The following is a 27462-nucleotide window of genomic DNA, read 5'->3' as shown; positions in this document are numbered from 1 at the left end:
CGTATGAGGAACTACATATCCCAAAATGCAGTACGATTACCCAGCCAATGACTATGTAGGTTTATTCCAGGTTAGAAGCCGTGACTAATCAGGTGTGACGATGCTGGTTGCCGCGCCGCGTCAAGGTCCCCGCACTTTTCTGGGACCCTGTTAACGCATTGCGCGGGCGGCTTGGGGACTTTGCACCTTATACTTGTCACTGTGTTAATTGGCCTAACTCCACTTGTGACCGGACACCTCGTCTTAGCGCCGGAGGAGCTAACATGCCGGTCCGTACCGAGTCGTGCTGTTGCTCCTCCGCGGCCTTCATAGCGTCGGCCTCACTCATCCCGCCGCCCCCGATCAACACTCAGCAGCCCGGCGTTGCCACCTCTCTTCTGTATAGCGGGTCGAAATTCCGTGGTCACCAGAAAAGCAAAGGCAATTCCTACGACGTAGAAGTTGTCCTGCAGGTAAGACTGTCCTTGTCTGCATGTTTGTGGCTCGCCCGGCGTGTCCCTAAAAGGCAGCGTGTGGGCCGCTGTAACTGACTGACAGCTGTCAAGTCCGCGAGGACGGAGTTCTGGGCCAGGCGGGTACACACCAGGCTGTGGCCAGTGGTTTTCGAAAGGCTTTCGACACTCTAATTTGCCATTGTTTCACTTGCGGCTGCAGGATTTTAGTAGTCACTGTAATAGAAGCTTCATTGAAGTCAAGGTAGTAGCGGTCACCGTGCTGGAATGTCACTTGCAGCTGTTATGGTGTGGTCTCCGCACACACCGCCTTTGGTTGATAGTGGTCTCCGTGGGTGGAGGACATTCCATCTCAGCTATTTTATTGGTGGGCAAAGTAGTACAGGAGCACACACCGTCATTGTCTTGATAACCCTGCATTTTAGCTGGGGAATACCAAGACGGGCGGTGCACATAACGTGATAGTGAGCTGTGCCACATGGCCATTTGCAGTTACAGTACTTCCATCCAGTTGATGGTGTGATGACCATGTATAAGTGTTTTCTTGCAGTTAATGTTGTTGTTGTGGTTAAAATATTCAAGAATTCCATCCAATTATAGTTGTGGTCACTTCTACTTAATATTGTAGTTGTCATCAAGCTAGTGCTTAACATGCAGTTTATATGTTGGGTAATGTGATGTACAAGCACTTGCAGTGAATTTTTAAATCCATCCTTTATGCGAAGGGCCATACCCAGTGCAGTCTACAGATTTTCAGTGTGCTGCAGGGTTACCTGCAGTTAATTTTGTGGTGTGCAATATGCAGGATGGTATAAATTTCCTGATTTGTTCGTCATACTGGCGATTTGTATATAGCTGATGTTATGGTCACTGTGCTAAATGATCTGGAGCAAAGGGTCTTAGATGAAAAATGCAATAAGTCATCTCTGTGGAGAACTGCAATCAGTTAAGAAGTGTGCTGTGTTGAATGGTCAGAAGCCATTAATGTAATTGCCATCTTGATTATAAGAAACATATGCAATCCGGAAAGACTTGGACTAGTTTCAGAACCAGGTAGACACTTTGAAAATGCATTTTAACATAGAAAAGTGCAAAAATCATGCATGTGGGCCAAAGAAGCGTCAGCTATAAGTACGAGATGGGAGACAATGACCTGCTGGAAGTATCCTCAGAAGAGGATTTAGAGGGTTTATATTGACACAGCATTTTCAACAACTTGGAAATGTGCAGAAGTGATTAAAAAGCCAAATAAAAGTTAGGCTATATCATAAAACCTGTTGAATACAAATCAAGAGGCGTTAGGTTCAGACTATATAACACACTAGTGAGACCGCATCTGGAGCACTGTGTGCTTTACTGGTCGCCACAGTTCAAGAAAGACATGCAGTACGGCCCATGGAAATTTTTTGAATTTTTTTTCAGCATATGTATGCAGGCAGACAGTAGATCTTCATGCAAACAGTGCTTACAGATAAAGGTGATATACTTACGGTACATAAAAAACACAAGTAAAAATTGCCTTCTCAATCATTTATTCAAAAAAAATAACAATAGATGTGATGGTCTACTTAGAAGAAACTATGTAAGTCTACCCATTGCCCCCTTTTGCAGAAGTTGCTTCTTGTAGGCATTTTGTGCAACTGCCCACCAGTCTCTGACATCGATGCGGTGAAATGTTTGGCCACTCCTGCATGCAAAATTCCTTCATTTGCAAGATGTTGGAGGGTTTTTTTTTTTGCATGTCCTGCCCATTTCAAATCCCAAACAACATTTCCCTGGGATTCAAATTAGGACTTTGACTAGGCCAGTTCATAACCCTCCCTTTCTTCTTTTTAAGCCATTCCTTGGTGGATTTGCTAGTATGCTTCGGATCCTCATCGTGCTTAAAGGTCATTTTCCTGTTCAACTACAACTTTCAAACGACGGCATAACATTCTCTTCAGACTTGCCTGCAGATCCCACAACAAAAAGTTGAGGTTCTTGGAGACTTCCTTTAGTATCAAACCTTTCCTTGCAGAGGAATGATTGATTTCAGATAAGTTGGCAAGCCTTTTAAATCTCTTGGTAGGTTCATAAGCATCCACAACCTTCTTTTTAACAGCCTTGGAGAACCCTTGGCATGATGACAACACGCACATCAATAGCAAAGAGAACAACAGCTCCTCCATATCTGTAGTTTCAATAAGATGGGTTCCATCTACATACGTACTTCCTAAGGATGTTCTAATCATTTTCATCCTAATCCTGATTCTAATTTGATGTATTTAAACTGATGATAAATGTGAAAGCACCATGTCAATTTTGTGTGTCGCTTCTTCAGGTATATCACCTTTATGGTTAGGCGCTCTTTGCATTAAGATCTAATCTTTCTCTGGAAAAGTTTGTTGAAAAAGTCAACAATTTCCGTGAGGTACTCTAACATTTCATTTGAATGTTGCAGCGCTTGAACCAGTCTAGAGGAGAGCAATCAAGTGTGTCCCAGGACTTAAGGACATGTCATACACTTACAGACTTGTATAATTAAACCTGTTCAGTCTCAAGCAGTGGAGACTGTGTGTGGACCTAATCCAAGTCTTCAAAATTCTCAACGGGATTGATGAAGTAGATCCAGACAAATTCATGCAACTAACCTGTGAATTGTGTATGTGAAGACACCAGCGGAAATTAAGTGGAAGCCAGAAAGCAGTTCTTTACACACTGAGTTATGGGAATCAGAGACATGGAGTTGCTGCCAAAACCTTGACAACCTTTTAAGATGAATCTGGATGAGATACTGGGACAGCTTAGCAAACAAGCTTCATGGACTAAATTGTCTCCTCCCATTTGTCAAATTTCTAACGTTCTCAAGGTCGGTCCCCATGACACCCTGTGGCTGCAAGGTTTCAGCCCAAACAATTTCTTCTTTTAACTGGACTCCTACTTTTAAATACGGAGGCTGTTATTTCCCAGTTTCCATGTTTTTCATATAAATCTGAAATTACAAACGGGTTACGTGTGAATGCTTAGGCTAGTCAGCACTCTTAAATCTGTACTTGGTGAAGAGAACAATACAAAAATAAATTGAATTAAATGATGCTAATTTTTTACAAGATGAATCAAGAATGTGCGTGTTGAATGGATGAATGAATAGATAGACAGAACTTTATTTGTCCCGGGGGGGAAATTGTAATGTAGCTGCTGTGAAAAGATAGATAGATAGATACTTTATTAATCCCAAGGGGAAATTCACAAAAAAAGGCTGCTGCTTGGAGAATGATGATTATGATGGTTAAGAATTCGTTCTTTTTTTCCTTCAAATGTTCTTTTTAATGTTCAGGTAAGCCTTTATTTACAAATAAGCATAGATGTGGGCAACACCTAAATAGCTGCATTTAGTGTTGTTAGCCCTGGTGTTTACTCTGCTTGTCGTGAATTGTCAGCATTTGGAAAGTAATAATTAAATAGAGCAAACTGAGTAGAACAAGTAAATGCAAAAACTAATCCAGAAACAGAAATATTTATCAAATTGTATTTACGCTCCTGTATTTTCCTGAATGCAAAATCTTCTTCTTTCGGCTGCTCCCGTTAGGGGTCGCCACAGCAGATCATCTTCTTCCACATCTTCCTGTCCTCGTCATCTTGCTCTGTGACACCCATCACCTGCATGTCCTCTCTCAGCACATCCATAAACCTTCTCTTAGGCCTTCCTCTCCTCCCATTGCCTGGCAGCTCTATCCTTCGCACTCTTCTCCCAGTATACTTATCATCTCTCCTCTGCACATGTCCAAACCAACGCAATCTCGCCTCTCTGACTTTGTCTCCCAACCGTCCAACTTGAGCTGTCCCTCTAATGTCCTCATTTCTAATCCTATGCATCCTCATCACACCCAGTGCAAATCTTAGCATCTTTAAATGCAAAATAAAAGAAGTAAAAATTTGTCGGCTCAGTTAACAATAAGAGCAACTCAAAGTAAAAACGGCTCACCGATTTGTGAAATTGGTTGCAAGAAAAATGCACAGCCAAAGTGGGACCGTCAGGACTGACCCTGAGAACCATCACATGGGGGGACGTCCTGCTGTTAGTTTTTCAGTCTCCATACCTGGAGAATTGCATATACTGCAGTTAATATGTGTGTCACTACTCCAAGGGATCATTCAGAATTAATTCTTTCATTATGGCACCTAGAGAGATATTCATATTTAAAGCTGTAGTGCTCATTCTGGTAAAGAATTGCACACAGTCAATGTTTTGGTCAGCATGTTGTAGTGATCATAATGGTTACATGAAGGTAATCTTGCAATTATTTTTTTGGGTATTCACAATCACACTGTTGAAGCTGTCATCATGGTGTAAGTTTTCATGTGAGTAATGTGGGGGCTTACAAGCAGTTAGTGTTTTTACAAACCCTGTGTTTGGATTTATTTGGAGGGATTGCAGTAATGGTCACCTCACTAGGATGACCCTGCAGTTAATGCTGTGAACCCTATTGCTGGAGTTTCATTTGCAGAAAACTTTGAAGTGGATTTTGCACTGCGGGATCTCAGATAGCTAATGGTTCACTGATAGGTCACTTGGTAATGTTACTCGCTTTCATAATTTTGCTTTTAACGAACAGATGAATGATTCTTCATCCTTGGCTCCTTTTCTCCATCTTTAGATAACAGGATGCTATTTTTCTTACAGCATGTAACCATGGAAGATTCCTATCTTTGCGGGTATCTGAAAATCAAAGGACTCACTGAGGTAATACGCCTGTAATGCCAGAAGCTACAAAACAGTGCTATTTGAAGCTGGCATATTGTTTTTCATGGCACCTCCATTTTTGCAGGAATACCCAATGTTGACCACTTTTTTTGCCGGAGAGATCATTAGTAAGAAACATCCATTTCTAACCCGCAAGTGGGATGCTGATGAAGATGTGGATCGCAAGCACTGGGTAAGAACTTAGCTCATATGAGTGCTTACTAGTTACTGGGTGGTAACTGTCCACTGTGATATTCACAAATCAAGAGTGCAGTAGGGCTGCACAATTAATCATATATTAATCACCATTGTGTTTACAGCTGCTGCAATATACTAATCATGCAAAGTGACAATTACTGCATTTCGTTTAGTACTCCTAGACTGTCTGGAATCAAGCTTTGCCAGTTAGAAATGGCTCTAAACAGCAGGCGACTATTGTAATTAGACACATTCACTGTGCGCAACTGCGAATCAAAGGCGTTTTCATTGTATGAACAATTAGAGGCGACTGTGCTAAACACATATTTAGGAATCAGATCCCTAACACCATCTTTTAAAAAGAGTGCATTTCTTTCTCATGCTTGTAGCAGCCTCCAGAAAATTTGAAAAGTAATGTTGAATATACAGTAGATCACCTAACAGTTTTTTTATGCTCTAATAACTTAATGCAGAGAATTGTCTGTAATTTAGAATTATTTTGTTTACAGTAGTTATAGTGTTAATCAGAAATGCATATTGTGTAAACTGTTGCAGCACTGCAAGCAAACATTTATGCAGCCATCTGAAATCCAACCACGTGGTTCATTATGGTGAGAGTGCATGAAATTTAACCTAGCAGCACTAAGTGCCCGAAATGTTAGGTGCGAGACACAGATAACCATTAATTAACTAGTTATGAGATACCACAGGTCCGTATCCAGAAGGCTGTCAAAAGCAAATTCACATAAGTGGAGCCATCATATTTTATTTATCAAAAAAATTGTGCACTATAAAGGTAAAAAAATAAAAAGATCAACACCCAAGTCTATTGTATTTCTATTGTAAGTTGTGCTGATCAGAAACAAGTGTCACTCGGAGGGACAGAACTGATTTGTGATTCAGTAGAGCTATGGAAGCTTGAGTGATCTTAACGATTCATTACACTGATCCTGAATTTACACTGAAAAGCAGACCTCCTTGGTGTTAACCCCAAGCAACTCGCGGCATTGGAATTCTATGCAAATGTGGTTATTCCCAAGTTCTACTCAGTTTAATCTGTTTAGAAATGTTATGAAGTGTTAGACCCGGATAACTCTTGGAACAGTATTCTGCTGCCATCTTGTGGATGAAAGAAAATCATTCTGCAGAAAAAGTACAGTAAAACCTCGATTATCTGTCACACAATAAATCGTTTTCAGACCGTGTTCAAGTATCTCAGGGTCTTGTTCACGAGTGAGGGAAGAATGGAGCGTGAGATCGACAGGTGGATCGGTGTAGCGTCCGCAGTGATGCAGGCTCTGCATCGGTCTGTCGTGGTGAAAAAGGAGCTGAGTCGTAAGGCAAAGCTCTCAATTTACCAGTCGATCTATGTTCCTACCCTCACCTACGGTCATGAGCTGTGGGTATTGACTGAAATAACGAGATCGCGAATACAAGCGGCTGAAATGAGTTTCCTCCACAGGGTGTCTGGGCTTTCCCTTAAAGATAGGGTGAGAAGCTCAGTCATCCGGGAGGAGCTCAGAGTAGAGCCACTGCTCCTCCACACCAAAAGGAGTCAGATGAGGTGGCTCAGGCATCTCATCAGGATGCCTCCTGGACGCTTCCCTGGTGAGGTGTTCCAGGCACGTCCAACCGTGAGGAGGGCTCCGGGGAAGACCCAGGACACGCTGCAGGGACTATGTCTCCCGGCTGGCCTGGGAATGCCTCGGGATTCCCCCGGAAGAGCTACAAGAACTGGCCGGGGAGAGGGAAGTCTGGGCATCTCTGCCTAAGCTGCTGCCCCCGCGACCCGACCTCGGATAAGTGGAAGAGGGTGGATGGATGGATGAAAAAGAAACTATTATTTTAACTAATACACCATTGAAGAATTTCACATTAACAATTTTGTGTCCCACATCCCTGTGTGGAATTTGCGTGTTCTCCTTGTGTCTGCGTGGGTTTCCTTCTACTGTCCATAGACATGCAGTGTTTGTGTGTGTATGTGTGTTCACCTTGCAATGTACTGATGCCCTGTCCGTGGTTTGTTCCTGCTTTGCATTCTGTGCCAGCTGGGATAGGCACCAAAGCCAAACCCACCCCAACACCCTGGTCTTACGACATTAAGAATTTTTAAGTGGTTCCCTGCAAACTGAAGGTTCTGCTGTTCTGTGAATGTATACGGAATACTGAATATTCAGTAAGTAAAACAAAGTACATATTTCATTGTAATGCTATTAACTGAAATTATTAATCACAATTATAATAACAAAAGCAATAATCATCAATTATGATTTTTGTGATAATCATGCTCCCCTGGTGCACAGTGAATGGCGTTGGCATCAACAGCCCCGGAAGGAAGTCAGTCCTGAATCTTTACTTTATTTATGCCTGTGCTGGGACCAAGTGAGAAAGAGCAGACTTACATTTTCGGGTCCTGTGTTGCAATTTTCATTGTATGTTGCTCATGCTTATGTGCATTTAGGTGCTTTAATAGATCACAACTGTTTTCACTTGCAGGGCAAATTTCAAGCTTTCTATCAATATGCAAAAATATTTAATTCTGATGACTTTGACTATGAGGAGTTGAAGAACAGTGACTACGTGTTCATGAGGTGGAAGGTGAGTGCTGCAGGTGGGTGGTGCAGGGAAGTGTTTGGATGCCCTACACTATCCATATTTAAGTCATTGCTGTGACATTTAACATGAGTAGAATTTGATGAGTTGTTCCCTCAGGGTCAATAGATTTGAAGACATGATGTTTGTAGGACTCCTAGAAATATGATTGTTAGCATTTGCAAAGTGATGTTTGGAAAAGGTATGCTTGCAGGACCATCCTCTTTACGTACACTTGAGATTTTTTGAAGCCATATTAAAATGTAACTGGATGTACCTGAAGATGTGTGCTTTGATGGGCTTCACAGCCAGTCAGGAAACGTAAGATATCATGCGATGTGCTGCTTGTATTGTTTCCACTAACACTGTTTTGTTTCATTTGCAGGAACAGTTCCTTGTTCCTGACCATACCATCAAGGACATTAGTGGTGCTTCATTTGCTGGATTTTATTATACCTGCTTCCAGAAGTCCACCGCCACCATAGAGGGATACTACTATCACAGAAGTTCAGAATGGTAACAGTTTTTTTTTTTTTTTAAGCACTGAGCAAAAAAGGTGCCACACCGCCCCCCACTTGTCCCTGTTACAATTAAGAAAATGAACTCCTTTTCAGTCACTCTTGACGGTGATCTCGTCAGACCTTCTTCTGATGCAAGGAACCTTGATGTAATTTTTGATTCCTCCCTTTCTTATTCCGCCCACATAAATCACATTAAGAAACTTTCTTATTTTCACCTCCATAACACAGCCCGTGTTCGCTCATTCCTCTCCTTTTCTAATGCTGAGAAACTTGTCCATACTTTTATCACATCCCGCATCGATTATTGTAACTCGCGGCTGGCAGGTGTCCCATCTAATCTTATATCACAGCTCCAGTTGATTCAAAACTCTGCTGCAAGGGTCCTTACACGAACCAGCAACAGTGAGCACGTCACACCCATCCTGCTTCGCCTTCACTGGCTCCCTGTGTCTTACAGGATTGAATATAAAATTGTATTAATAACCTACAAAGCTTTAAATGGCCTTGCACTGGACTACATCAACAACAACATTTATTTATATAGCACATTTTCATACAAACAGTAGCTTTTTTTTTTACATATTAAAGAATAGAAAAATGAAAGACACAATTATAAAACAAAATAAATCAACATTAATTAACATCGAATAAGAGTAAGGTTCTATGGCCAGGGGGGACAGAAAAAACAAAAAAACTCCAGACAGCTGGAGAAAAATAAAATCTGTAGGGATTCCAGACCATGAGACCGCCCAGTCCCCTCTGGGCATTCTACCTCACATCAATGAAACAGTCCTCTTTGGATTTTACATCAGTGACCTTCTAAATCACTCCACTCCTGTTCGCCTACTAATGTCCTCTGATTCTGGTAATCTTGTTGTGCCTCACACTAACCTGCACTCTATGGCTGACAGCAGGGCCTTCAGCTCCATAGCACCCAGACTTTGGAATGACATCCCGAAATTAATGAGATCAGCTGACTCCATTCATTCTTTTTAAAAACAACTTAGAACTCATCTATTTAGGAAGGCTTTTAACTTAACATTCTGCCCTTTCTTTCTTTCAGTTTACCTCTCTGTCCAGGTGCTCAGGATAATTTGTGTGTCTCTTATATCACAAGTTAGGTTATTTGTTAGGTTTTTCTTTTAGTATTGAATTTAGTATTTTACTCTGGTTTATTGTCCTTTATTCTATCTGATGCTTTGTTATCTGTTTCATTGTTCTATTCAGGAAAACATTTGTATCCAATGTTACATATACCCTGCTGGTTTTATTTTTTTTTTTTTTCCTGAGACTCTGTGAAGCGCCTTGAGCATGGGAAAGGCGCTATATAAATATAATGTATTATTATTACAATTGGTTCTGTGTTGTGGTGGGAGTTGGGTGAATACTTCCCACCAGCTGAGTCTTGAGTTGTTCCTGATTCCCCCATTAACCTGTGCGTATGGTAATCCAGGCAGATCCTAAGGGGTGATGTTTGCCCAGTTTGAGGTGCCTGTCTTTGTCCTTTTCAGGTACCAGTCTCTGAACCTCACCCACGTTCCTGAGCACAGTGCCCCAATCTACGAGTTTCGGTGACACCCGCTGACACCAAGTACTGGCAGAGAACACAGTGGATCCCTTGGCAGTTCTGAACACAATGTAAAGAGAGTTCAACAGCTAAATGTGAAGAAACCGTTGCTGCTACAGAGCGGAGACACAGTGGCTGTGACCAGGGGGTGGGTGGGGGCTTAGCGATGGGTTAAAGGTCACAGGACAGGCATGTGTGTGTGTGTGAGATCAGGGGCTTGCACGGCAGTTTAACATTTTATCTGGGTTTAAAGAGACTTGGGTTGATTTGCACTCTGCCACTTTTTCTCTGGTTTCTATTTGTAGATCTTGTTATCTCTCGACTCCCCTGCCACCAAATGAAAGATGAAAAAGTAGAAAGTGCTCGCTACTCCTGACCATATACCAATTCAATTCTTTCTGTTTTGAAAGTAGGTGACATCAGCAGGAGGTGAATGCGGTAAGCCCAATAGCTCAGTGTGGCCTTCAGTGCTTGTGTTAACAGCCCTGACATCTGCTGCCTCTTCCATTACTGTCAGTCGTGGATGCTGGTACGAGTGTAGACACAAGCACTCGAGCAGATCGATTTGTGACTGCTGAGTGGAGACTCTGGCACTGCAGTGAACATTACCAGCGCTGCCTTGTGTAAACTTTGGCATTAGATTAGAAGTAATTCATAATGGCCAAACATGGACTCTTGGACACTAGAACATATGGCTCTATTTCTGTCAGGCCAGTTCTTTAACACAAAAATCTGTACATCATTCTCGTCAACTCGTGATATGGATGCTGTGTGCTAAGAGTCTTCCTAACATGACCATATGGCAGACTGTACCCCTACAACAGAAGTGCCCACTGTGTATGACTACAGTATGGGTACAAAAAGGCCAGCACAGTTACAACCAGTGAGACTGTGGACAGCAGTCCTTGTGGAGTGTGTGGTGGGCAGGTCAGCTCCTCTCCATTGAGCTTGCCTTGTGTATTCACACATGCTTTCAGTCTCCAGCAAAGGTGTATCTATGCAACAGGAGCATACTGGGGGAGCCAAGGAGGAGCCCAGTGCCCTGTCTACTGGCCTTTTTGAGTGATTTTACTTATTTATTTATTTATATATTTTTTTTAAAAAAATCAGTGTTTCAGTTTTAACTGCTAATTCACTGGTGCACTGTGGGTACTTTTTCCCCTTTCCAAAGCAGGTGGTTACAGCTTCTGCCATTGGAGCCCGATTGCCAATAGAGTGGTCTGTCTATTTTCTAACCCAGACCCCTGCAATGCAGCACCCATGAATCTTTGCAGAGGTGCCATAGTTGGCTGTACCAGGTAAGAGGAGTCTGCTGTTAAGTCCATGGTTAGTCAGCATCCCCCCCAAACCCCCCTCAAAACCGGCTCAGGTTGTTATGGATTTTGAAATCCGGTTTCTGCTGCTGCTGTTTTTATTCTATGTGCTCAAAACCTCAGAAGGTAAATGCTAATTACCACTTAAAGCAAAGAAACCTCTCCAAATAAAAAAAAAAATGCAAAATGTGGCCTGGCACTAAACCAGCAGAGTAGTCCTAGAGGAAGGTGATATAAAAAGGAATGAAGCGACAGACTGATGGTGATGTCATCGCTTGGTCATGTTAGTTTAGGGAGTTTGGGGTGGGCTTGGGCTGTCCTCCCTGACGGGGTCCTCTTCTGCCATGCCTGTGTCACTGCATGAAATAAGTGCCTCCATATGGTGACTGCCAACGGGGCAACCCTCGCCATACCCACGTATGTATCTGTGCAGGAAGAGGGACTTAAAAACTGCTGGCAGCAAGGGTGCACACTGAAACTAACTGTCTGGACTTGAACAAGCATCCTAGCAGTTTGCTTCCAGTGGAAGTGTTGGTGATCTGAAGTGGATGTTTAAATGAGGAGCAGAAAAATTGTGTATCAACACAATCGTTCAAGAAGTGGACCCTGCACTGGTTTTCTTTTTGATTTTATTTATAGATGCCCTATGACTTGTTGTAAATAAGGAACAGTCACCATTGTTCTGTATGAGAATTATAAGCTTCATATGGGTGAGTTTTTTTTTTTTTGTTTGTTTATTGAGAATTCAAGCAAATAAGCTTTTTTTTATTGTTTTTTTTTTTTTTTTGTTCTTGCACAGCGCCACCAAGATCAATCTGATGGCATTGCAGTTTGCAGCCATAAGCGTGTAGTGGGGACGCTCAGTGGTTGAGATTTCACCACAGGCTCATTCTTTATTCTTTGTTCAATGGTTGAAGCTGCATGGAGATTCAAAAAAAAAAATCTTATGTTTTTGGGAAGTTAAAAAAAAAAAAAAAAAAGGATAAAAGTTGTAAAACAAAAAAATGGTGGATGAAAAGAAAAAAAAAATGTAATGCTTTCAGCATTTGATTAAAGCGCTTCCTATGAGAGCGACCAATTGTGTCTTTTTCTTTTTCTTCTTGTTGCCTGTTAGAACGACACAGTGGCGCTGCTGCCTCCCAGTCAGGAGAACAGGCTGTGTGGGCTGAGTCCTCAAAGCTAGGATTACCTCTGGGTACTCCAGTTTCCTCCCACAGTCCAAAGAAATGCACATTAGGTGGAGTGACAACACTAAATTGGCCTTAGTGTGCGTTCGGTGTGTGTGTGTGTTTGCAATGCAATTGACTGCCATCCTGTCCAGGGGATTGTTCCTGCCTTATGCCTACTGGGATAGACTACAGCCCCCTGTGACCCTGCTCATGGTGAAGCTGGCTTAGAAGATGGTATGGTGTGGTATTTCCTACTACCATCACAGGGACTGACATTAGCCAACACAGCCTGTAATGTGTGGCCTTCATTTAGCTCTAGTGGTCCAGAAAAAGGAACAGGAGCTCTAGTGTGACTATGGAGGCTCAGGTTTTTCACTGTTGAGTTTTGTTTTTCCCAGGATCTCTGTCCTCCGCCCAGAGCCAGTTGTGTTAACATTTTCACGTAAGCGATTTTTAAATTGCTGTACAGCATTTGTGGGTTGGTGCTGTTGATGCTTAACGTGATTTCAGATGTGGTCACACAGTAGTTGGGAGAGAATTACCAGCACCTTAATTACTAGGTCATATAACTTGAAAAATTATATATCTCTATTTTTCAATTATATATATTTTATCACAATTGTCTTTTCTTACCTGACAGGTTAAACCAAAATGAGTCACAAGTACACAGTACAGTTGTGTCCATTGTTCTACTGTTGAAGAAATGGCAGGTGAAGTAAGCTGCACAGGATCACAAAGTTGGTGATAGCATCAGCACCTTCGTACTTTTACAGGCTACCATCTTAAACACGACAACCAAACAATTGCCCCTGATGAATGGCATCTCTTCTCTGATGGGATAACTGTTACTGTGTTGTGAAAAGATGTTCACAAAGGTACTTTAACCTGTAAGGTTCATTTATATTAGTTGTTAGGGCACGTACAGCCGTCCTAACCCGACACAGACGGGCGCACACACAAGTTTATTTACAGCTGGGGAGTGCTTTTCTCTACTCCCCACAGCACAGTACATAAAGCACAGCCCTAGTCCTTTTCCTCTTCGCCTCCACTCTTCTCCCAGCAAGCTTTGTCCTCCCGGCTCTGGCTCCCCGAATGGAGTGAGGTGGCTCCTTTTATTCAACTCCTGGGAGTGCTCCAGGTGGCTCATCAGTGTTACTTGGAATCAGTCCCAGGTGTGGGGGAAATCCACTGTAGGGCTCTGCAGCTCCCCACAGAACCCAACAGGGCTGTACCAAACTCCAGCTCCCAGCGTGCCCTGTGGGAGTTCATGGTGCCACCACCGCCCAGGAGGGGCTGCCCTCTAGCATCCCATGGCAGGTAGTGCCTCACAGATGCTCTCTCCCCTGGTCCTTCCATCCAGCTGGCGTCCCGGCAGAGTAATGGCCTGAGGCCACCCGTCACTTAGTGGACATGTTAATATTGGAAATACTTAAAATTGCTAGCCTTGATTTGCCTGTACATCCTGAACTTCAAATATAAAACAAGCATACCCCAACACTGGCTGAGGCTGGCTTACCAGGGGTCTAGAAGTCGCTCCACTCACAAGCTGTCCCTGCCGAGTTTTCCAGACATGTAGGACCATCTTTGGATTGCTTCCCCTGAAATGGCTACACTTCTGAATATTATATGAATGCCAAAGCCATGGCAGCCACTCCTGCCAGGTTTTTTTTACTTTAATGGCTACCTTTTAAAGGACACCATAGGCTCATCCACATGCATGTTGAGTTTTACCCCTTAGCAGGCATGGCATGGTGGTACATAATCCTAACAATGCTGCCAGGTAAGAATAAGCCTTGTGGAGTAGATAGACAATTGTATTCTCCACATTGAATCTGTGTCCAATAGGCAAACTGCAGTGAGTCCAGGTGGTCTACCACAAGAGGTCTCGTATAATCCAGGACCAGCCTTGTAAAGGTCTTCATGATATGAGACGGAAGAGCCACTGGTCTGTAGTCATCCGGTAAAGATTAGCCCGTCTTCTTTAAAATAAGAACAATGTAGGATGTTTTCCACAGTCGTGGTATTTATTGTGGCCTTAATGAAGGACTAAACAGAGGACACCACAAAACTGGTCAGCACAGGCCTTACGATCCCGAGGACCAATTCCATCCGGGCTTTTCCTGTGTGTAGCTTCCTCAGTTGTCTCTTCACTTGGTCATCAGTTATGATGGTCAGTGGTGGACTCAAAGGGGAAATAGTAGGATTTGTTGAAGAAGCTGGGAGGGCAACAGTCATTGGAAGATGACAGTGGGAGGGGAGATCTATTAAAAGTTCAGGGTGTCAGTTTTGTCCACATCCCTTTCTAGTACCTGAGCTCTGGATTGTTCAAATCCAGTAATTATCTCCAGTCATTTCATGTTAATTCTGAATGAGTGTGTTTTCTGTGTTGGCCCTGAAGGCTTTCTTTCCTTCACTCTGCTTTTTCATCAGCATTCGCTGTGCATCCTTTCTTTCTTTCTTTTTCTTTCTTTCTCTCTCTCTTTTTCTTTTCTTTCTCATTCTGGAGACCATTTAGCTCCTTAGTAATCCAGGACGTGTTGTATGGAAAGCACCATACAGTCTTTTGAGGGTACCACGTTGTCGACACAGGAGTTTAATACAATACAATTTATTATTGTATGGCCTAAAATCATACAAGAAGTGCCTCAATGAGCTTTAACAGGCCCTGCCTTTTGACAGCCCCCCAGCCTTGACTGTCTAACAAGACAAGAAAAAACTCCCCAAAAAAAATGGAAGAAACCTTGGGAAAGGCAGTTCAAAGAGAGACCCCTTTCCAGGTAGGCTGGGAATGTAGTGGGTGTCAAAAAGAAGAGGGTCAATACAATACAGTACTCACAACAGAACACAAGTGATCTTCAATAAAATCTTCAGACGAGACTATTGCCAAGAGATTTTTTCAAGTCCTGCCCTCCTCTCCGCCATTTCCGGGTTCACGGCCCACGCCCGCGGTCCTCTCACCTCTCATTCGTGTGGATGTCAGACTCAGTTCCTGCACTCTCAGCTCTAATGAATTTTTACGTTTTCCTCACTTTAAGTTCCTAATAAAAGAAGGCTTATTATGTCCAAATCTTATTGAAGAATTTCATCCTGAAGGGTTATCAACAGAATAAATGAGTACATGGGAAGTCCTAGCACTGAGAAACGATGAGGTGAAATACATTAAAGCGAAAACTGTCGATCGGTTACACGGCAAATTAGTTAAATCCGTATCAATAGACTCTGCTGAAACAGTTGGTGGTAATGATGCGGAAGATGAAAACATCAACTTACAATATCACGAAGAATATCTACAACCATTAACACCGTCTGGTCTGCCACCGGCTGAATTACTGTAGAAAGAAGGACGTATCGTAATGTAATTGCGTAATTTATGTCTGAGTGATGGGCTATGCAATGGGATGAGATTAGTTGTATTCAGAATTGGTCGAACAATTCTGACATGTAAAATTTTAACAGGCAACAAGAAAGGTAATGTAGTCCATCTTCAGGGGATAACATTAGACATCAAAGGAGATCTTGATATGGCGTTCGTATTAAAACGTTTACAGTTTCCCGTTAGAACAGCTTTTGCTATGACAATTAACAAATCACAGAGACAAACATTCGAAAAAGTCGGTTTATTTATTAGAGATAAAGAAACGATATTCACTCACGGGCAGATATACGTTACGTTGTCACAATGAAAGTCCAAACACGGATTCAAAATTCAAAGCAATATCAATGAAAAGTTAATTCCAAATATTGTTTTTACTGAAGTTTTACAGTAAAAGTGCAAGTTTAAAAAGTATTTGCGTGTTAATTTCAAAGCCAAACAGAACAAAAACGTATAACGCAACGCAATACCTCTGATGCAACCTGAAACATAATTTTCTTTCAATTTTTTACTGTGGTTAATTACTCACTGTAATGTAAAATAGTTCTAATTTGCATATGTAACAATTCCCATGAAAATAACAATCTGTTTAAATTGTACATCCGTTTCCCGTATGTGAGCAGCAGAGTTGTGAAGTGACTAGTGTGTAGCACCCGCCTGGGGGTTGGAGAGCAAAGTTAGCAGGCAGAAGAGCGCCTTAGTAAAATAATAATAATAATAAAATATTACAAGTACAGAGCAGAATTCAACAGTAGATCCATCCATTTTCCAACCCGCTATATCCTAACTACAGGGTCACGGGGGTCTGCTGGAGCCAATCCCAGCCAACACAGGGCACAAGGCAGGACACAAACCCCGGGCAGGGTGCAACAGTAGATGATATCCCATAATATGATTTGGATTTGTTTAGAGTCCTGGAGACCATGGGCATCAAGCTGCCTCCCCTATAGGCCATTCTATAGCTGAGACAGCGCTGGGCCAGCCAATCCAATGAAAGGACCCTTCTACCCAATGATACCTGCGATCCTCCATCAGAATTCACCCTGTTCGCTTTTTCTGTATTTAACTTTTCACATAGCATTCAGCATGGACAGCGAAATGGCAGATCCCTCAAATCCGCAGTGCAGAAGAATTCAGAGCATCCTGCACTGAACTGTCAGCATGCTTTAACAGGGAAACGTAAGTAATTCTGTAATCAGCTTCATCATTTTTATTTCCCTGCTAGTATGATTATGTTTTTTATTATTACAGTGCCTATGAGAAGTTATTATTATACAACAATGACGCACAGTGGACTTGTAGACACCAATCAGCAGGAAAGGACTCTTTAAAGTCAAAGTGAAAACAGATCTCTGCAAAGTGTCATGTAGTGCCATTTTCTAAACTGCTCTTCAGGTCAGTATTTACTAGACAAGCCTGTGTGCTGAGGTCTGTCTCTGTCAGCTTTGTACATTTGGACGCAGCCATTTTCTCCCATTCGTCTTTGCTCCATCCCACCTGCACTTCAGAACAGCTCCTCCACCTGAAGCTAAGCTTGTCTGAGCCCGGCCAGTACTTGGATGGGAAGCCATCTTGGAGAAGTTTGGGTTGCTGCTGGAAGAGGTGTTGGTGGAGTCAGCAGGGGGTGCTCACCCTGGAGTCTGTGTGTGGATCCCAATGTCTCAGTGCAGTAAGGGAAGAACTGGTGTTGTTCTTCAGATGAGACGTAAAACTGAGGTCCTGATTCCTTGTGGTCATAAAAAAAATAATCCCTGGCATCTTTCAAAAAGAGCAGGGTGTAATGATGTCCTGATGCCCACCATGGACTTGTCATTCTGGTCCTTTAACCCCCCCAAATTGTCCAACTATCTCTCACATCCCTTCACCTAATAGCTACTGTGTGGAGAGAATACATTTGTAAAAAAATCAAGGTGCCAGAATGGCTCTTCAGAATGATGCCATAGGGCAGTGGTTCTCAACCTGTGGTGCACAAAGATGTGAAAAAAAGAAAACAAGAATCGAAAATATGAAAAATACATCTATTGAAACCAAAACAAATTAACTTAAACTACATTCTCATATTAGATAAATAAATTAAAGAGTTAGATAAAATGTAGATAAAAGTTAAGTAGGTATAATAAAATATGCATCTATGATATATCATTAATTAAAAAAGAACAAATTGGTATTAGTGGGCTCCTTTCAGAAAAACCTTAGGGGAGCGCGATTAAAACTGATATGAAAACTCGGGTCACAAATACTTAAAGGTTGAGAAACGCTGCCATAGGGAAACCATTTTTGGTTCCCAAAAGACCCAACCACATGAAGGTTCCAGAGACAACCTTCATTTATTTAGATCTGTAACACACTCCATACTGTAAATAACCATGAACATATGGTGATAGATATGTGAGATCCCAGTGGATTCCTGATTTTAAAAGGACTCTTGCTGTATATGTACGCTAATGCAGGATAAGTTCAGGTTTTCTTAACTTGTTAGTGTTCTGCTGCCATATATTCAGGATTTAATTTTTTGTCTCCACGTTAGGAGGTTTTTCAAAGGTCAAAGTACCAACCCTGGAATTAAATGGTACTTTCTCATTCAATGGCTCTTTGAGGAACCACACAACCAAGTAAAGTGCCAATTAAAAATCCAGGATTTGGAAGAGTGTGGGGTAAACTGGTGAGCCGAGGTGAAGCAAGACTGCGAATGAGCCACGTGTAGAGGAGTGCCTGCTAGCGCCCATGTACCCGCTCTCGCGTTCATTTGGCCTCACTTGTCCCGCCCGCGCCCGCCCGCATGCTAGCTAACGGTTTTGACTCGTTCTCGCCTACAGAAATACATTCTCTCTATTAAAGAAAAAAAGTCACAGTATAGTTGATAAACCTGTTTAACATGATGGTGTAGAAAGATGTAGCTGAAACTTTCCCCTTCTTTGGTCCAGTTGTCCTTTTCACTTTTTGCGACGATTCTGCGTTCATCAGTATTTTATTACAGATCTTCCAATGGGCCTTAAATAATAACTTCTGAGCACAAGTCCGCATGTCTTTTTCTCAAGCACCCTGTCACCAAGCAAAGCACTGTGAATATACAGGCAGATGTCCTCGTCTGCTTGCTGACTCTGAGAGGAAAAGATGGCGTTACTGACACCTATCCAGTGAACTTCACAGCACTCTTTGATTTAGCGCAATTGCATTAAATTGCAATTATTACAAATTATTACAAATTATTACAATTCTCTTCTGGTTTCTGCGTCTTTGCAATCCTCTTAAATACAAGATATAGAAATATCACCTTTGACCTGAGAAAAGTTGCTACTTTTTAGAGCACGGGATAGGAGTTGGTGCTGAACAGTTTGCTGACAAGTGCTTTCAGTTCTCGTAAAATAATTGATTCTACATCAGTCATCGCATCTTTGAATGGTTTCATTAAAGAGACCACAGTTGTATCTTCTTGTTGATTCGGCAGGTCATCAAACTGCTGCAACACTGAATTCAGCATACTGAAATTAGAGCTCCATCTTGTCTCCACACACTGTTTGAGTGACCTCACAAGCTTGCGTTCACATACCCATCTTTTATAACATTAGCCAGAAGCTGCGCATCTTCGGATGCTTTCTCCATCACAGCTGGTGCAACGGCACTTGTGTTAAGAATGTGGGCACCACGGTTTAATCTGGGGTAACCGCACAAGGCAGCGATCGTGACAGCTCCTCGGTCGGTAACAATCAATTCCGAAATCTCGTAAGTTTCTCAAAGTGTAAAGTGTGAATTTTTTTCGCCCGTTTAAATTGAGCTTGCTTCGAACAGAGTTGCAAAAAGCACCTTTGACCCAAGATTGTACTTCTCGTTAATATAATGAATGGTAGTAGATATGAAAGAAGGCTTCGCAATGTTTTTGGTCCAAATATCAATTGTGACAGCCAGGGCTGGATTAAGATGAAATTGGGCCTGATGCTGCAGCCCCCATTTTTTCTCGGCATTGGTGTATGTGCATTCGACACCCACCGCACACGCGCACTCAGACCGACCAAGGACCTTTAATTGATTGCGACACAACCAGCCAGCCTTTATTGAACATGAATAATAATAACGACGTAGTATCATAACAACTCGAGATTAACATCAACATTCAATAGCAATTGTCTGAAAAGTGCGCTTAATGTAAAAAACCTAACAATGAAACACAAAATTTCGCAATTCTCTTACAAAACAGAGTAAGAAAAAATGAATTTGCAGAGACATTGGGTCAAAGTGACTCAGTTCAGGCTCTTGAGGGTAAAAATTTGTCCATGATTTAAATTTCATAATAGACCAGAATCCTGTCGAGGATTTTAAAAATTCTAAACATCCATGCCGGGCCCGTAGGCCGGCTTTTAGTTACCTTTACAGATAACCATTTAAATAGCCATGGATTTTTACTGTACAACTAACTTTCAAGGTGAAATATTTATTACGTGGCACTTACCGAACAATAATAAAGTGGCAAGAATCCCCAAGATATTGTAAAAAATGTAGCTAAATTACTAAGTAAACTGTTTAACGTAAAATTGATAGCATTAACTTGAAAGCTTCGGTTAACAATAAACACAATGATGTTATAGTTACGTCACAACGCAAAGAACAATAGTAACTGTATAATAAGTAATAAGAAAGTCGGACCCCAAATTTCATTCTAAGAATTATTTTGAGGTTAATATAGCAAAGGAAAACTGTTCAGCTTCCGGAAAATTCTTGTCTGTTTTCATCTGGGCCTATTTGAGGAATAGGCCTAATGCTGCAGCATCAATAGCGCCCACCTTAATCCGGCCCTGGTGACAGCATACCCATAATTATTAATGGTCTCTAGCATGACTTGTACAATATCTTTTCACAGTTTTGCTGCTTTTTCTACCACGTGCCGCGATACAGTCGTCGGATCAGACAGAGGCTGCCGGGTCAACCATGTACCACTCAAGAAGAATATAGCTTGAGCCAGTGACATGCGGTCAGGGGAGGCAGGTGAGGCATCATGAAAAGTAAAAAAAACTAATAATGATAACATAAAGTAAATGTGTCCACTGGTCTGTGCTATAAATTTGTTTTCTATACGATTCCAATAATTGTAATAATTTTTATAGTCAAAATCACTGAATTGCCGCATTTCCTGTTCAAACAGATGAGATAAACGCGAGCTGCGGCAGCGATGAGCCTCACCTCACCTGTGACTGCGCTCTCCCTCACACTTGGGGTTCATGCCTGCAATTGGCATGTGCCTGTTGCTGTCTGTCTGTATGTCGCCAATATAATGTTTGCAGACACGTCTATTATACACCCTGACTTTCCATAGAAATATCTTTAATGAATGTGTGTGACATATTTAGTCTTGCTGATCAGACATAAAACCGCAGTGAAAAGGCACAAGGTGAGGCAGGCAGTACAGTGCCACCCTGAATGGGGCGCATGTGAGCCCAACAGGTGCTCATTGCTGCTGTTCTTCTACACAGACGCTGTATAAGTTAGCGATATCAGAAAGTCAAGTGCACTGCAGTGGTCCGTTTATTTTTATTTTTTGCTCTGACTGACTGCCAAAATTGAAGATTAAGATTTTTAAAACTAAAGGGAAAATACGTAGGGACTTTTAGAAAAAAGTAATAGAGATTTTAGTGGAGAATGATGGGTGCATGGACTTCATTTACAAGTAAAGGTAAGACCATAAACGGGTTTCAATTTTATAAAAAAAAAAAAATAGGATCAGACTAAAAAAAAAATCCAATACCTAAAAACTAAATTTTGTCCTTAAATAATATAGTATTTTGTTTTTCTTGTTATCCTTTTGTTGATCAGTCAGAATAAAAACTTAAAAAACCGGAGTATTTCAATTAAGGTCAAATTGAAATCCGTTTTTGAATATCACTCAATACTTGCATTTGAATGAGCATGAATTGTGGAATTGCAACGGCAAATTTAGAACACATGGTGGATGAGGAGCAAATGCGCTCTCTCCGCTATAAATGTGTCGTTCTTTCTTTGCCAAATATGCGCCTTACCGATGTGTGTGTAAAGAATGCTGATGAGTTATGAAACATAACCAGTAGTCAATGTGCAGGCTGCCAATTGAATAGTGAATAAGCTACTCTTTTAGGTTCATATATTTGTGAATCTGACTCGTGCTTCACCAACCATGAACCTCACCGCACGTCACTGCATGAGCGTCGCAGTGAAGGGAAAAGAGTAGCGATTACCCAGGGACCACTACATATGTTTTTTCAGGGGCTCGAAGCTTGGAATGAAAATGTTGTTTTCGAGAGGTAGGGACCCTCGGAGACTGCGTACAGGGGCCAGAACTCTGTGCTACACCCCTGAGTATAACCCTCACCAGACACTATGCCGTAAGGCCGTATATCCTTGCAAACAAAATCCGCACATTTATCCAGTGCTGCGCTTTTAGCGGTAGTTGTTACTTTTGACAGGTTTAGCAAGAATGTCAGTTTACTGCATGACCCTTCGCTACTGCGCACGCGTGGCGCTTTAAATCTGATGTGTCTTGACGTGTGTCCACTGTATATTAGTACATTTATCAACACCGATAATAATTGACAATGACTGCCAAATGTCAGACTTCCCTTTACTGAAGTTTACGGTGTTGTACTCTCCTTTTTTAATACTGTCTCCACTGCTGTAGATGTAAGGCTGACTCTGGGCTCTGCAATCTTGAGAAGTCTGCGCGTGAGACAGTAAATGCATGCGTCCTATTGCTTAGGCAAATTAATATATATACATACATACATACATATAATTAAAAAAGAAAAGAAAAAATATACGTATATAATATACACGTCTATATTTACATACGTACTAGCCATGTGCGCCCAACTACTTTGCGCGTGTTAAAGTTGCCTGTGAAGGGCTCCCAGTTTAAACGCGGCTGCCAGTCATGAACTAGGCCCTTCGTCGCACAGCATTATGATTTTTTATAAGGGAAACAAAATTACAAAAGAAAACCCTTGGACATTGATTCGACAGGAACGGCCTACTCGGAATAGTAATTACAGTATGTGGTGGTGTAGGAGCATTTCTGCCTACTGTCCGTTCACAGTCCGTCTCGTTTTCACGACGCTATCGTTTCCTTTTACGATGTCTTCTCAACCTTTCTCCAATCTCGCAGGTTGCTTTGTGCAAATCCAAAGAGTAAGACAATATACACGGTGCAATGGTTATAAAAGGAGGACACATAGGTATCCAGGCTCTTTAAAGCATAAATAGGGATCACTTCACTGACATGTGAGCAAGCCACGGTACAACTGTGAGACGCGCAGCACTCGCCGGCTACAACGTAACAATAATAATTTCCGGAACGTGCTCTTACGTTGTCATTCATTTTACCCACTGTCTTTCTTTCATTCATGTGTTACGTAGGCACATACCTTTTATTTTCGGCAATCTCATTCTCTAACCAGGCCTCAGGAGCTAACCAGCATAACACTGTCCAGCACCCCTTTCGTTATTCCGGAACATTGTTGACATCCGTGAGTAACAACAACGTACTAAACTGGTAGGTGGTCTACGCATGCGTGGAATTCGCGGACAAAGATCAAGATCTAAATGAAGATCTCTTTAGTTAATTTAAAGCACAACAATTTGTTTAGTTTGAATGTCTGTGTTTTGAGGTGTGACTGGCGTACTACAGTCTTCAGTAGTACAAGCCTGGAGGAGATTCTTAATGCAATGCCTATGTTTTAGCTGTCTCTCTACTGCCATCTAGTGCTTCTTCTTCTAATTCATTCATGGACAAACAAAGACCAAGATCCAAATGAAGATTATATATAGAGATATGAATATACGTTCTGTTTTAAATTCATCTTAATTATAATTTTCAAGACTCTAGCTCCCCCTCATGGGTGTCGACCACCCACTCACGTCTGCAATGCTGAAAGTCAGTCTCACCTGTGCATTGGGACCCGCGAGTTCTGTAGACCTCCACCAGAGTGATTAGCTGAGATTGAATGAACGTAAAGCTGCGCCCTACAGTGGGTACGGAAAGTATTCAGACCCCCTTCAATTTTTCACTCTTTATTATATTGCAGCCATTTGCTAAAATCATTTAAATTAATTTTTGCCCTCATTACTGTACACACAGCACCCCATATTGACAGACAAAAAAAATAATTTTTTAAATTGTTGCAGATTTATTAAAAAAAAAAAACTGAAATATCACATAGAACTTTTTGACCTTAATCCTAAGCAGTATGTGTGGAGACAACCAGGCACTGCTCATCACTTGTCCAATACATTCCCCACAGTGAAGCAGCATCATGCTGTGGGGTGTTTTTCAGCTGCAGGGACAGGACGACTGGTTGCAATCGAGGGAAAGATGAATGCGGCCAAGTACAGGGATATCCTGGACAAAAACCTTCTCCAGAGTGCTAAGGACCTCAGACTGGGCCGAAGGTTTACCTTCCAACAAGACAATGACCCTAAGCACACAGCTAAAATAACAAAGGAGTGGCTTCACAACAACTCTGTGACTGTTCTTGAATGGCCCAGCCAGAGCAATGACTTAAACCCAATTGAGCATCTCTGGAGAGACCTAAAAATGGCTGTCCACCAACGTTTACCATCCAACCTGACAGAACTGGAGAGGATCTGCAAAATCCAGGTGTGAAAAACTTGTTGCATCTTTCCCAAGAAGACTCATGGCTGTATTAGCTCAAAAGGGGGCTTCTACTAAATACTGAGCAAAGGGTCTGAATACTTAGGACCATGTGAGATTTCAGTTTTTCTTTTTTAATAAATCTGCAACAATTTCAAAAATTCTTTTTTTTTGTCTGTCAATATGGGGTGCTGTGTGTACAATAATGAGGGCAAAAATTAATTTAAATGATTTTAGCAAATGGCTGCAATATAACAGAGTGAAAAATTGAAGGGGTCCGAATACTTTCCGTACCCACTGTATATTAAGCCAGATATGGGGCCAAATCCAGTTCGACAGAACTACTGGACTTTTCAGCACCAACAGAATTCAGAATTGTAAATTAGAATTTTAGGAAGTTGGCATGTATAAATGAAGCTACAGTGTTACATACAAATGTGTCTTTCCTTACTGCTATACTCCAGTACACAACTTTAAACACAACAAAGATATTTTTACTGAACCTCAAGTTTTTCTTTTTTAATAAATCTGCAACAATTTCAAAAATTCTTTTCTTTTGTCTGTCAATATGGGGTGCTGTGTGTACATTAATGAGGGAAAAAATTAATTTAAATGATTTTAGCAAATGGCTGCAATATAACAAAGAGTGAAAAATTGAAGGGGGTCTGAATACTTTCCGTACCCACTGTATATCAGTCATTTACGGCAATGACGATGGAGTCGCAGCAGCTGTGCAGCAGAGATTCGATTAGCTAAGGACAGAGATGGAAAGATTGTTCAGATGTTCTTTAAGTATGTTGCACAGGTTAATAGAGAATATATGAGTTACAACTTAATGTTCCAGGAAGGAAGAGCTTTCCACCTTGGTCAAAATGATATTCTTTTCCCTGAGTTCTCTGACTCCAAACATAATTATGAAAGGTGGACAAAGCCATCTTTCAAGCGCTGGATTTCCCCCACTAATGCACTTTTTCCTTGATCCTTACAATCCTTTCATTATGATGTTAGTAAAACTGGAGCCAATTGTGTGGTTGACAGCCTTCTGCAAAAGATGAGTCAGCCGGCAAGCACGAGGAAGAAGCGTCGCATTCCATTTAGATCTTCCAGAAATGCCGATTGCTCATTCCTCAAAAATTGGTGCGCCGTGCCCTAGATGCAGCCTGCAAAGAGAGTGCTGTGCGGACAGTAGAACTGAACGGCCATTGGGCGACAGGCGATGAACGGGCAAAGTGGGGGGATTAGCCGGTTGATGTTCGATGTACCGCAGACCAGGGCTGTCTTAACGCATGTGCGCGTTGGGCAGTTGCCCGGGAGCCCCACGAGTTTAGGGGCTGCATGCTAATCTATGTATGTTGTGACTTGCTGAGTGGTTGTATAGGTAGGGGTCCCAGTGCACTGCTTTTCTCGGGCGGCTATAATGCTGTTAAGAGGGCCCTGCCTCAGACTGTCAGCGGTCCAGGAAATATGACACATTAAGTGCATATTCGTAAAATACCTTTTACTTAAAAATGCCAAATAAATACGTAGATTAAAACCGCTGCGCATACAGAAATAAGTGAATAAATCCGCTTCTTTAGTCATGCTGGTCCAGACATTTTGCTGATGGCATTGTGTTATAGTACAAGGAAAGAAAAAGTGTCCCTCTTAAAACTCCTGGTTCTTTAATGGCACTTTATATTTTTTACTGGGTCCTGTGGTCCCTCAACTTTTACTTGACAAAGCACCGTTTAATTCTGGGAAGGGTTCTCTGCATGCATATGAACCTGTCTTTGAAAAACTTCCTAAATATGTAGAAAAATAATTATTTCTTATTTTCAAAATATCAGATATTTTGAACTGGGAATGGAAAAAATAAAAAAAAGATAAATTAATAAATACAAAAACACATGCTTAGTTTTACACCAGTTGGCAAACTCTCTTCACCTGCCTACCTGTAGTTCAGCAGAGACGTTGCCAACGGGAATTTTAATTTGTATCGCTTTGATCTTAAACGATCTTTTGAAAGCAAAAGGGCTTGGTCAGCAACAACATGCTGATTTTGTATGTTGACCTTATCAGTCTCTCGATTTTATTTTTTGCTTTGAATTGTTGTCAACAAAACGCGGACACCTGAGAAATAAACTGAAACGCCACTCACTCGTGATTTTTCTGTCCATACTGTGAAGATTTTGTTAACCAGCACATTCCGACTTGAATTACTTCTTGATATACAGGAAGTGCAAAGAAATGCGGAAGCTCCTCATAACGGACATCAGAGTCATGAAGCCCGGAATCTGGCTTAGTGTGTGCTATTGTATTAATTGCTGTGTACATTCAGAATTATGGTTAAAATGTTGTCATTTATGAACATATACTGAAATTCTGTACGGGATTATCTGTATCTAATACTTCTCTCTTGAGCCCCAAGGAGATCCAGTGATCAGAAGCTTTGAAAGTTGCCAAGCACATTCAAAGCAATACCATCAGCTGGTGTGCTTCACTAACACTTGGATCAGAATGTATCATGCTGTCATTGTCGGCTCCTGAAGAACCGTCACTGTTATCACAAAGTAAATCGCTTTCTTCATCACATGCTTTATGCGCCTGCATATTCAGCTTGCGCTGTCACCTTAAATGCTGCGTGGACACCCGCCCTCTATCACCCGCCGCCGTCCACTGGATGATTATATGCGGGCGGCTCGTAGTGGATGACTTCTATTTTAGACTTAAAAGTTACAACGGTTAAAGACTAAGTATAAAGGACCAACTTCATACACGCAAAGAACCTGCCCCAGAATGAAACGGTGCTTTGCCAAGCAATGGGTCTACAAGGAACCACACAATCCAAACACAAAATGCGCTTGATTTAGTTTCACTATAATGCACTTTTAATTTGACTATTACAGGTTTTATTTAAAAATTACCATATTTTTAAAGGCTGTTTATATTTTACAGTGGGACTTT

The 27462-nt window shown here is 41.6% G+C and overlaps 1 protein-coding gene across 1 annotated transcript; it reads left to right on the top strand.

Annotated features, from left to right (window-relative positions):
- Positions 1 to 70: 70 nt before the first annotated feature.
- On the top strand, positions 71 to 12346 carry gid4 (GID complex subunit 4 homolog). Its single transcript, XM_039773926.1, has 6 exons — positions 71 to 452; positions 5116 to 5175; positions 5261 to 5368; positions 7870 to 7971; positions 8351 to 8481; positions 9998 to 12346. The coding sequence occupies exons 1-6, from the start codon at positions 264 to 266 to the stop codon at positions 10059 to 10061; spliced, it is 654 nt and encodes a 217-aa protein (XP_039629860.1). The 5' UTR covers positions 71 to 263; the 3' UTR covers positions 10062 to 12346.
- The last annotated feature ends 15116 nt before the right edge of the window (positions 12347 to 27462 follow it).

The sequence above is a fragment of the Polypterus senegalus genome, chromosome 13 (assembly GCF_016835505.1).
Source record: "Polypterus senegalus isolate Bchr_013 chromosome 13, ASM1683550v1, whole genome shotgun sequence".
In the NCBI taxonomy this organism is placed as follows: domain Eukaryota; kingdom Metazoa; phylum Chordata; class Cladistia; order Polypteriformes; family Polypteridae; genus Polypterus; species Polypterus senegalus.
Note: the sequence above shows the minus strand (reverse complement) of the source record. Positions and strands in the feature narration are given on the sequence as shown.

What these genes read in the sequence shown, in the direction of transcription:
- gid4 (XM_039773926.1), top strand. Translation starts at nt 264, where the DNA reads ATGCCGGTCCGTACCGAGTCGTGCTGTTGCTCCTCCGCGGCCTTCATA. An exon ending in ACGTGTTCATGAGGTGGAAG is followed by an intron (nt 7,972 to 8,350) that starts GTGAGTGCTGCA and finishes TTTCATTTGCAG; the next exon opens with GAACAGTTCCTTGTTCCTGA. An exon ending in TATCACAGAAGTTCAGAATG is followed by an intron (nt 8,482 to 9,997) that starts GTAACAGTTTTT and finishes TGTCCTTTTCAG; the next exon opens with GTACCAGTCTCTGAACCTCA.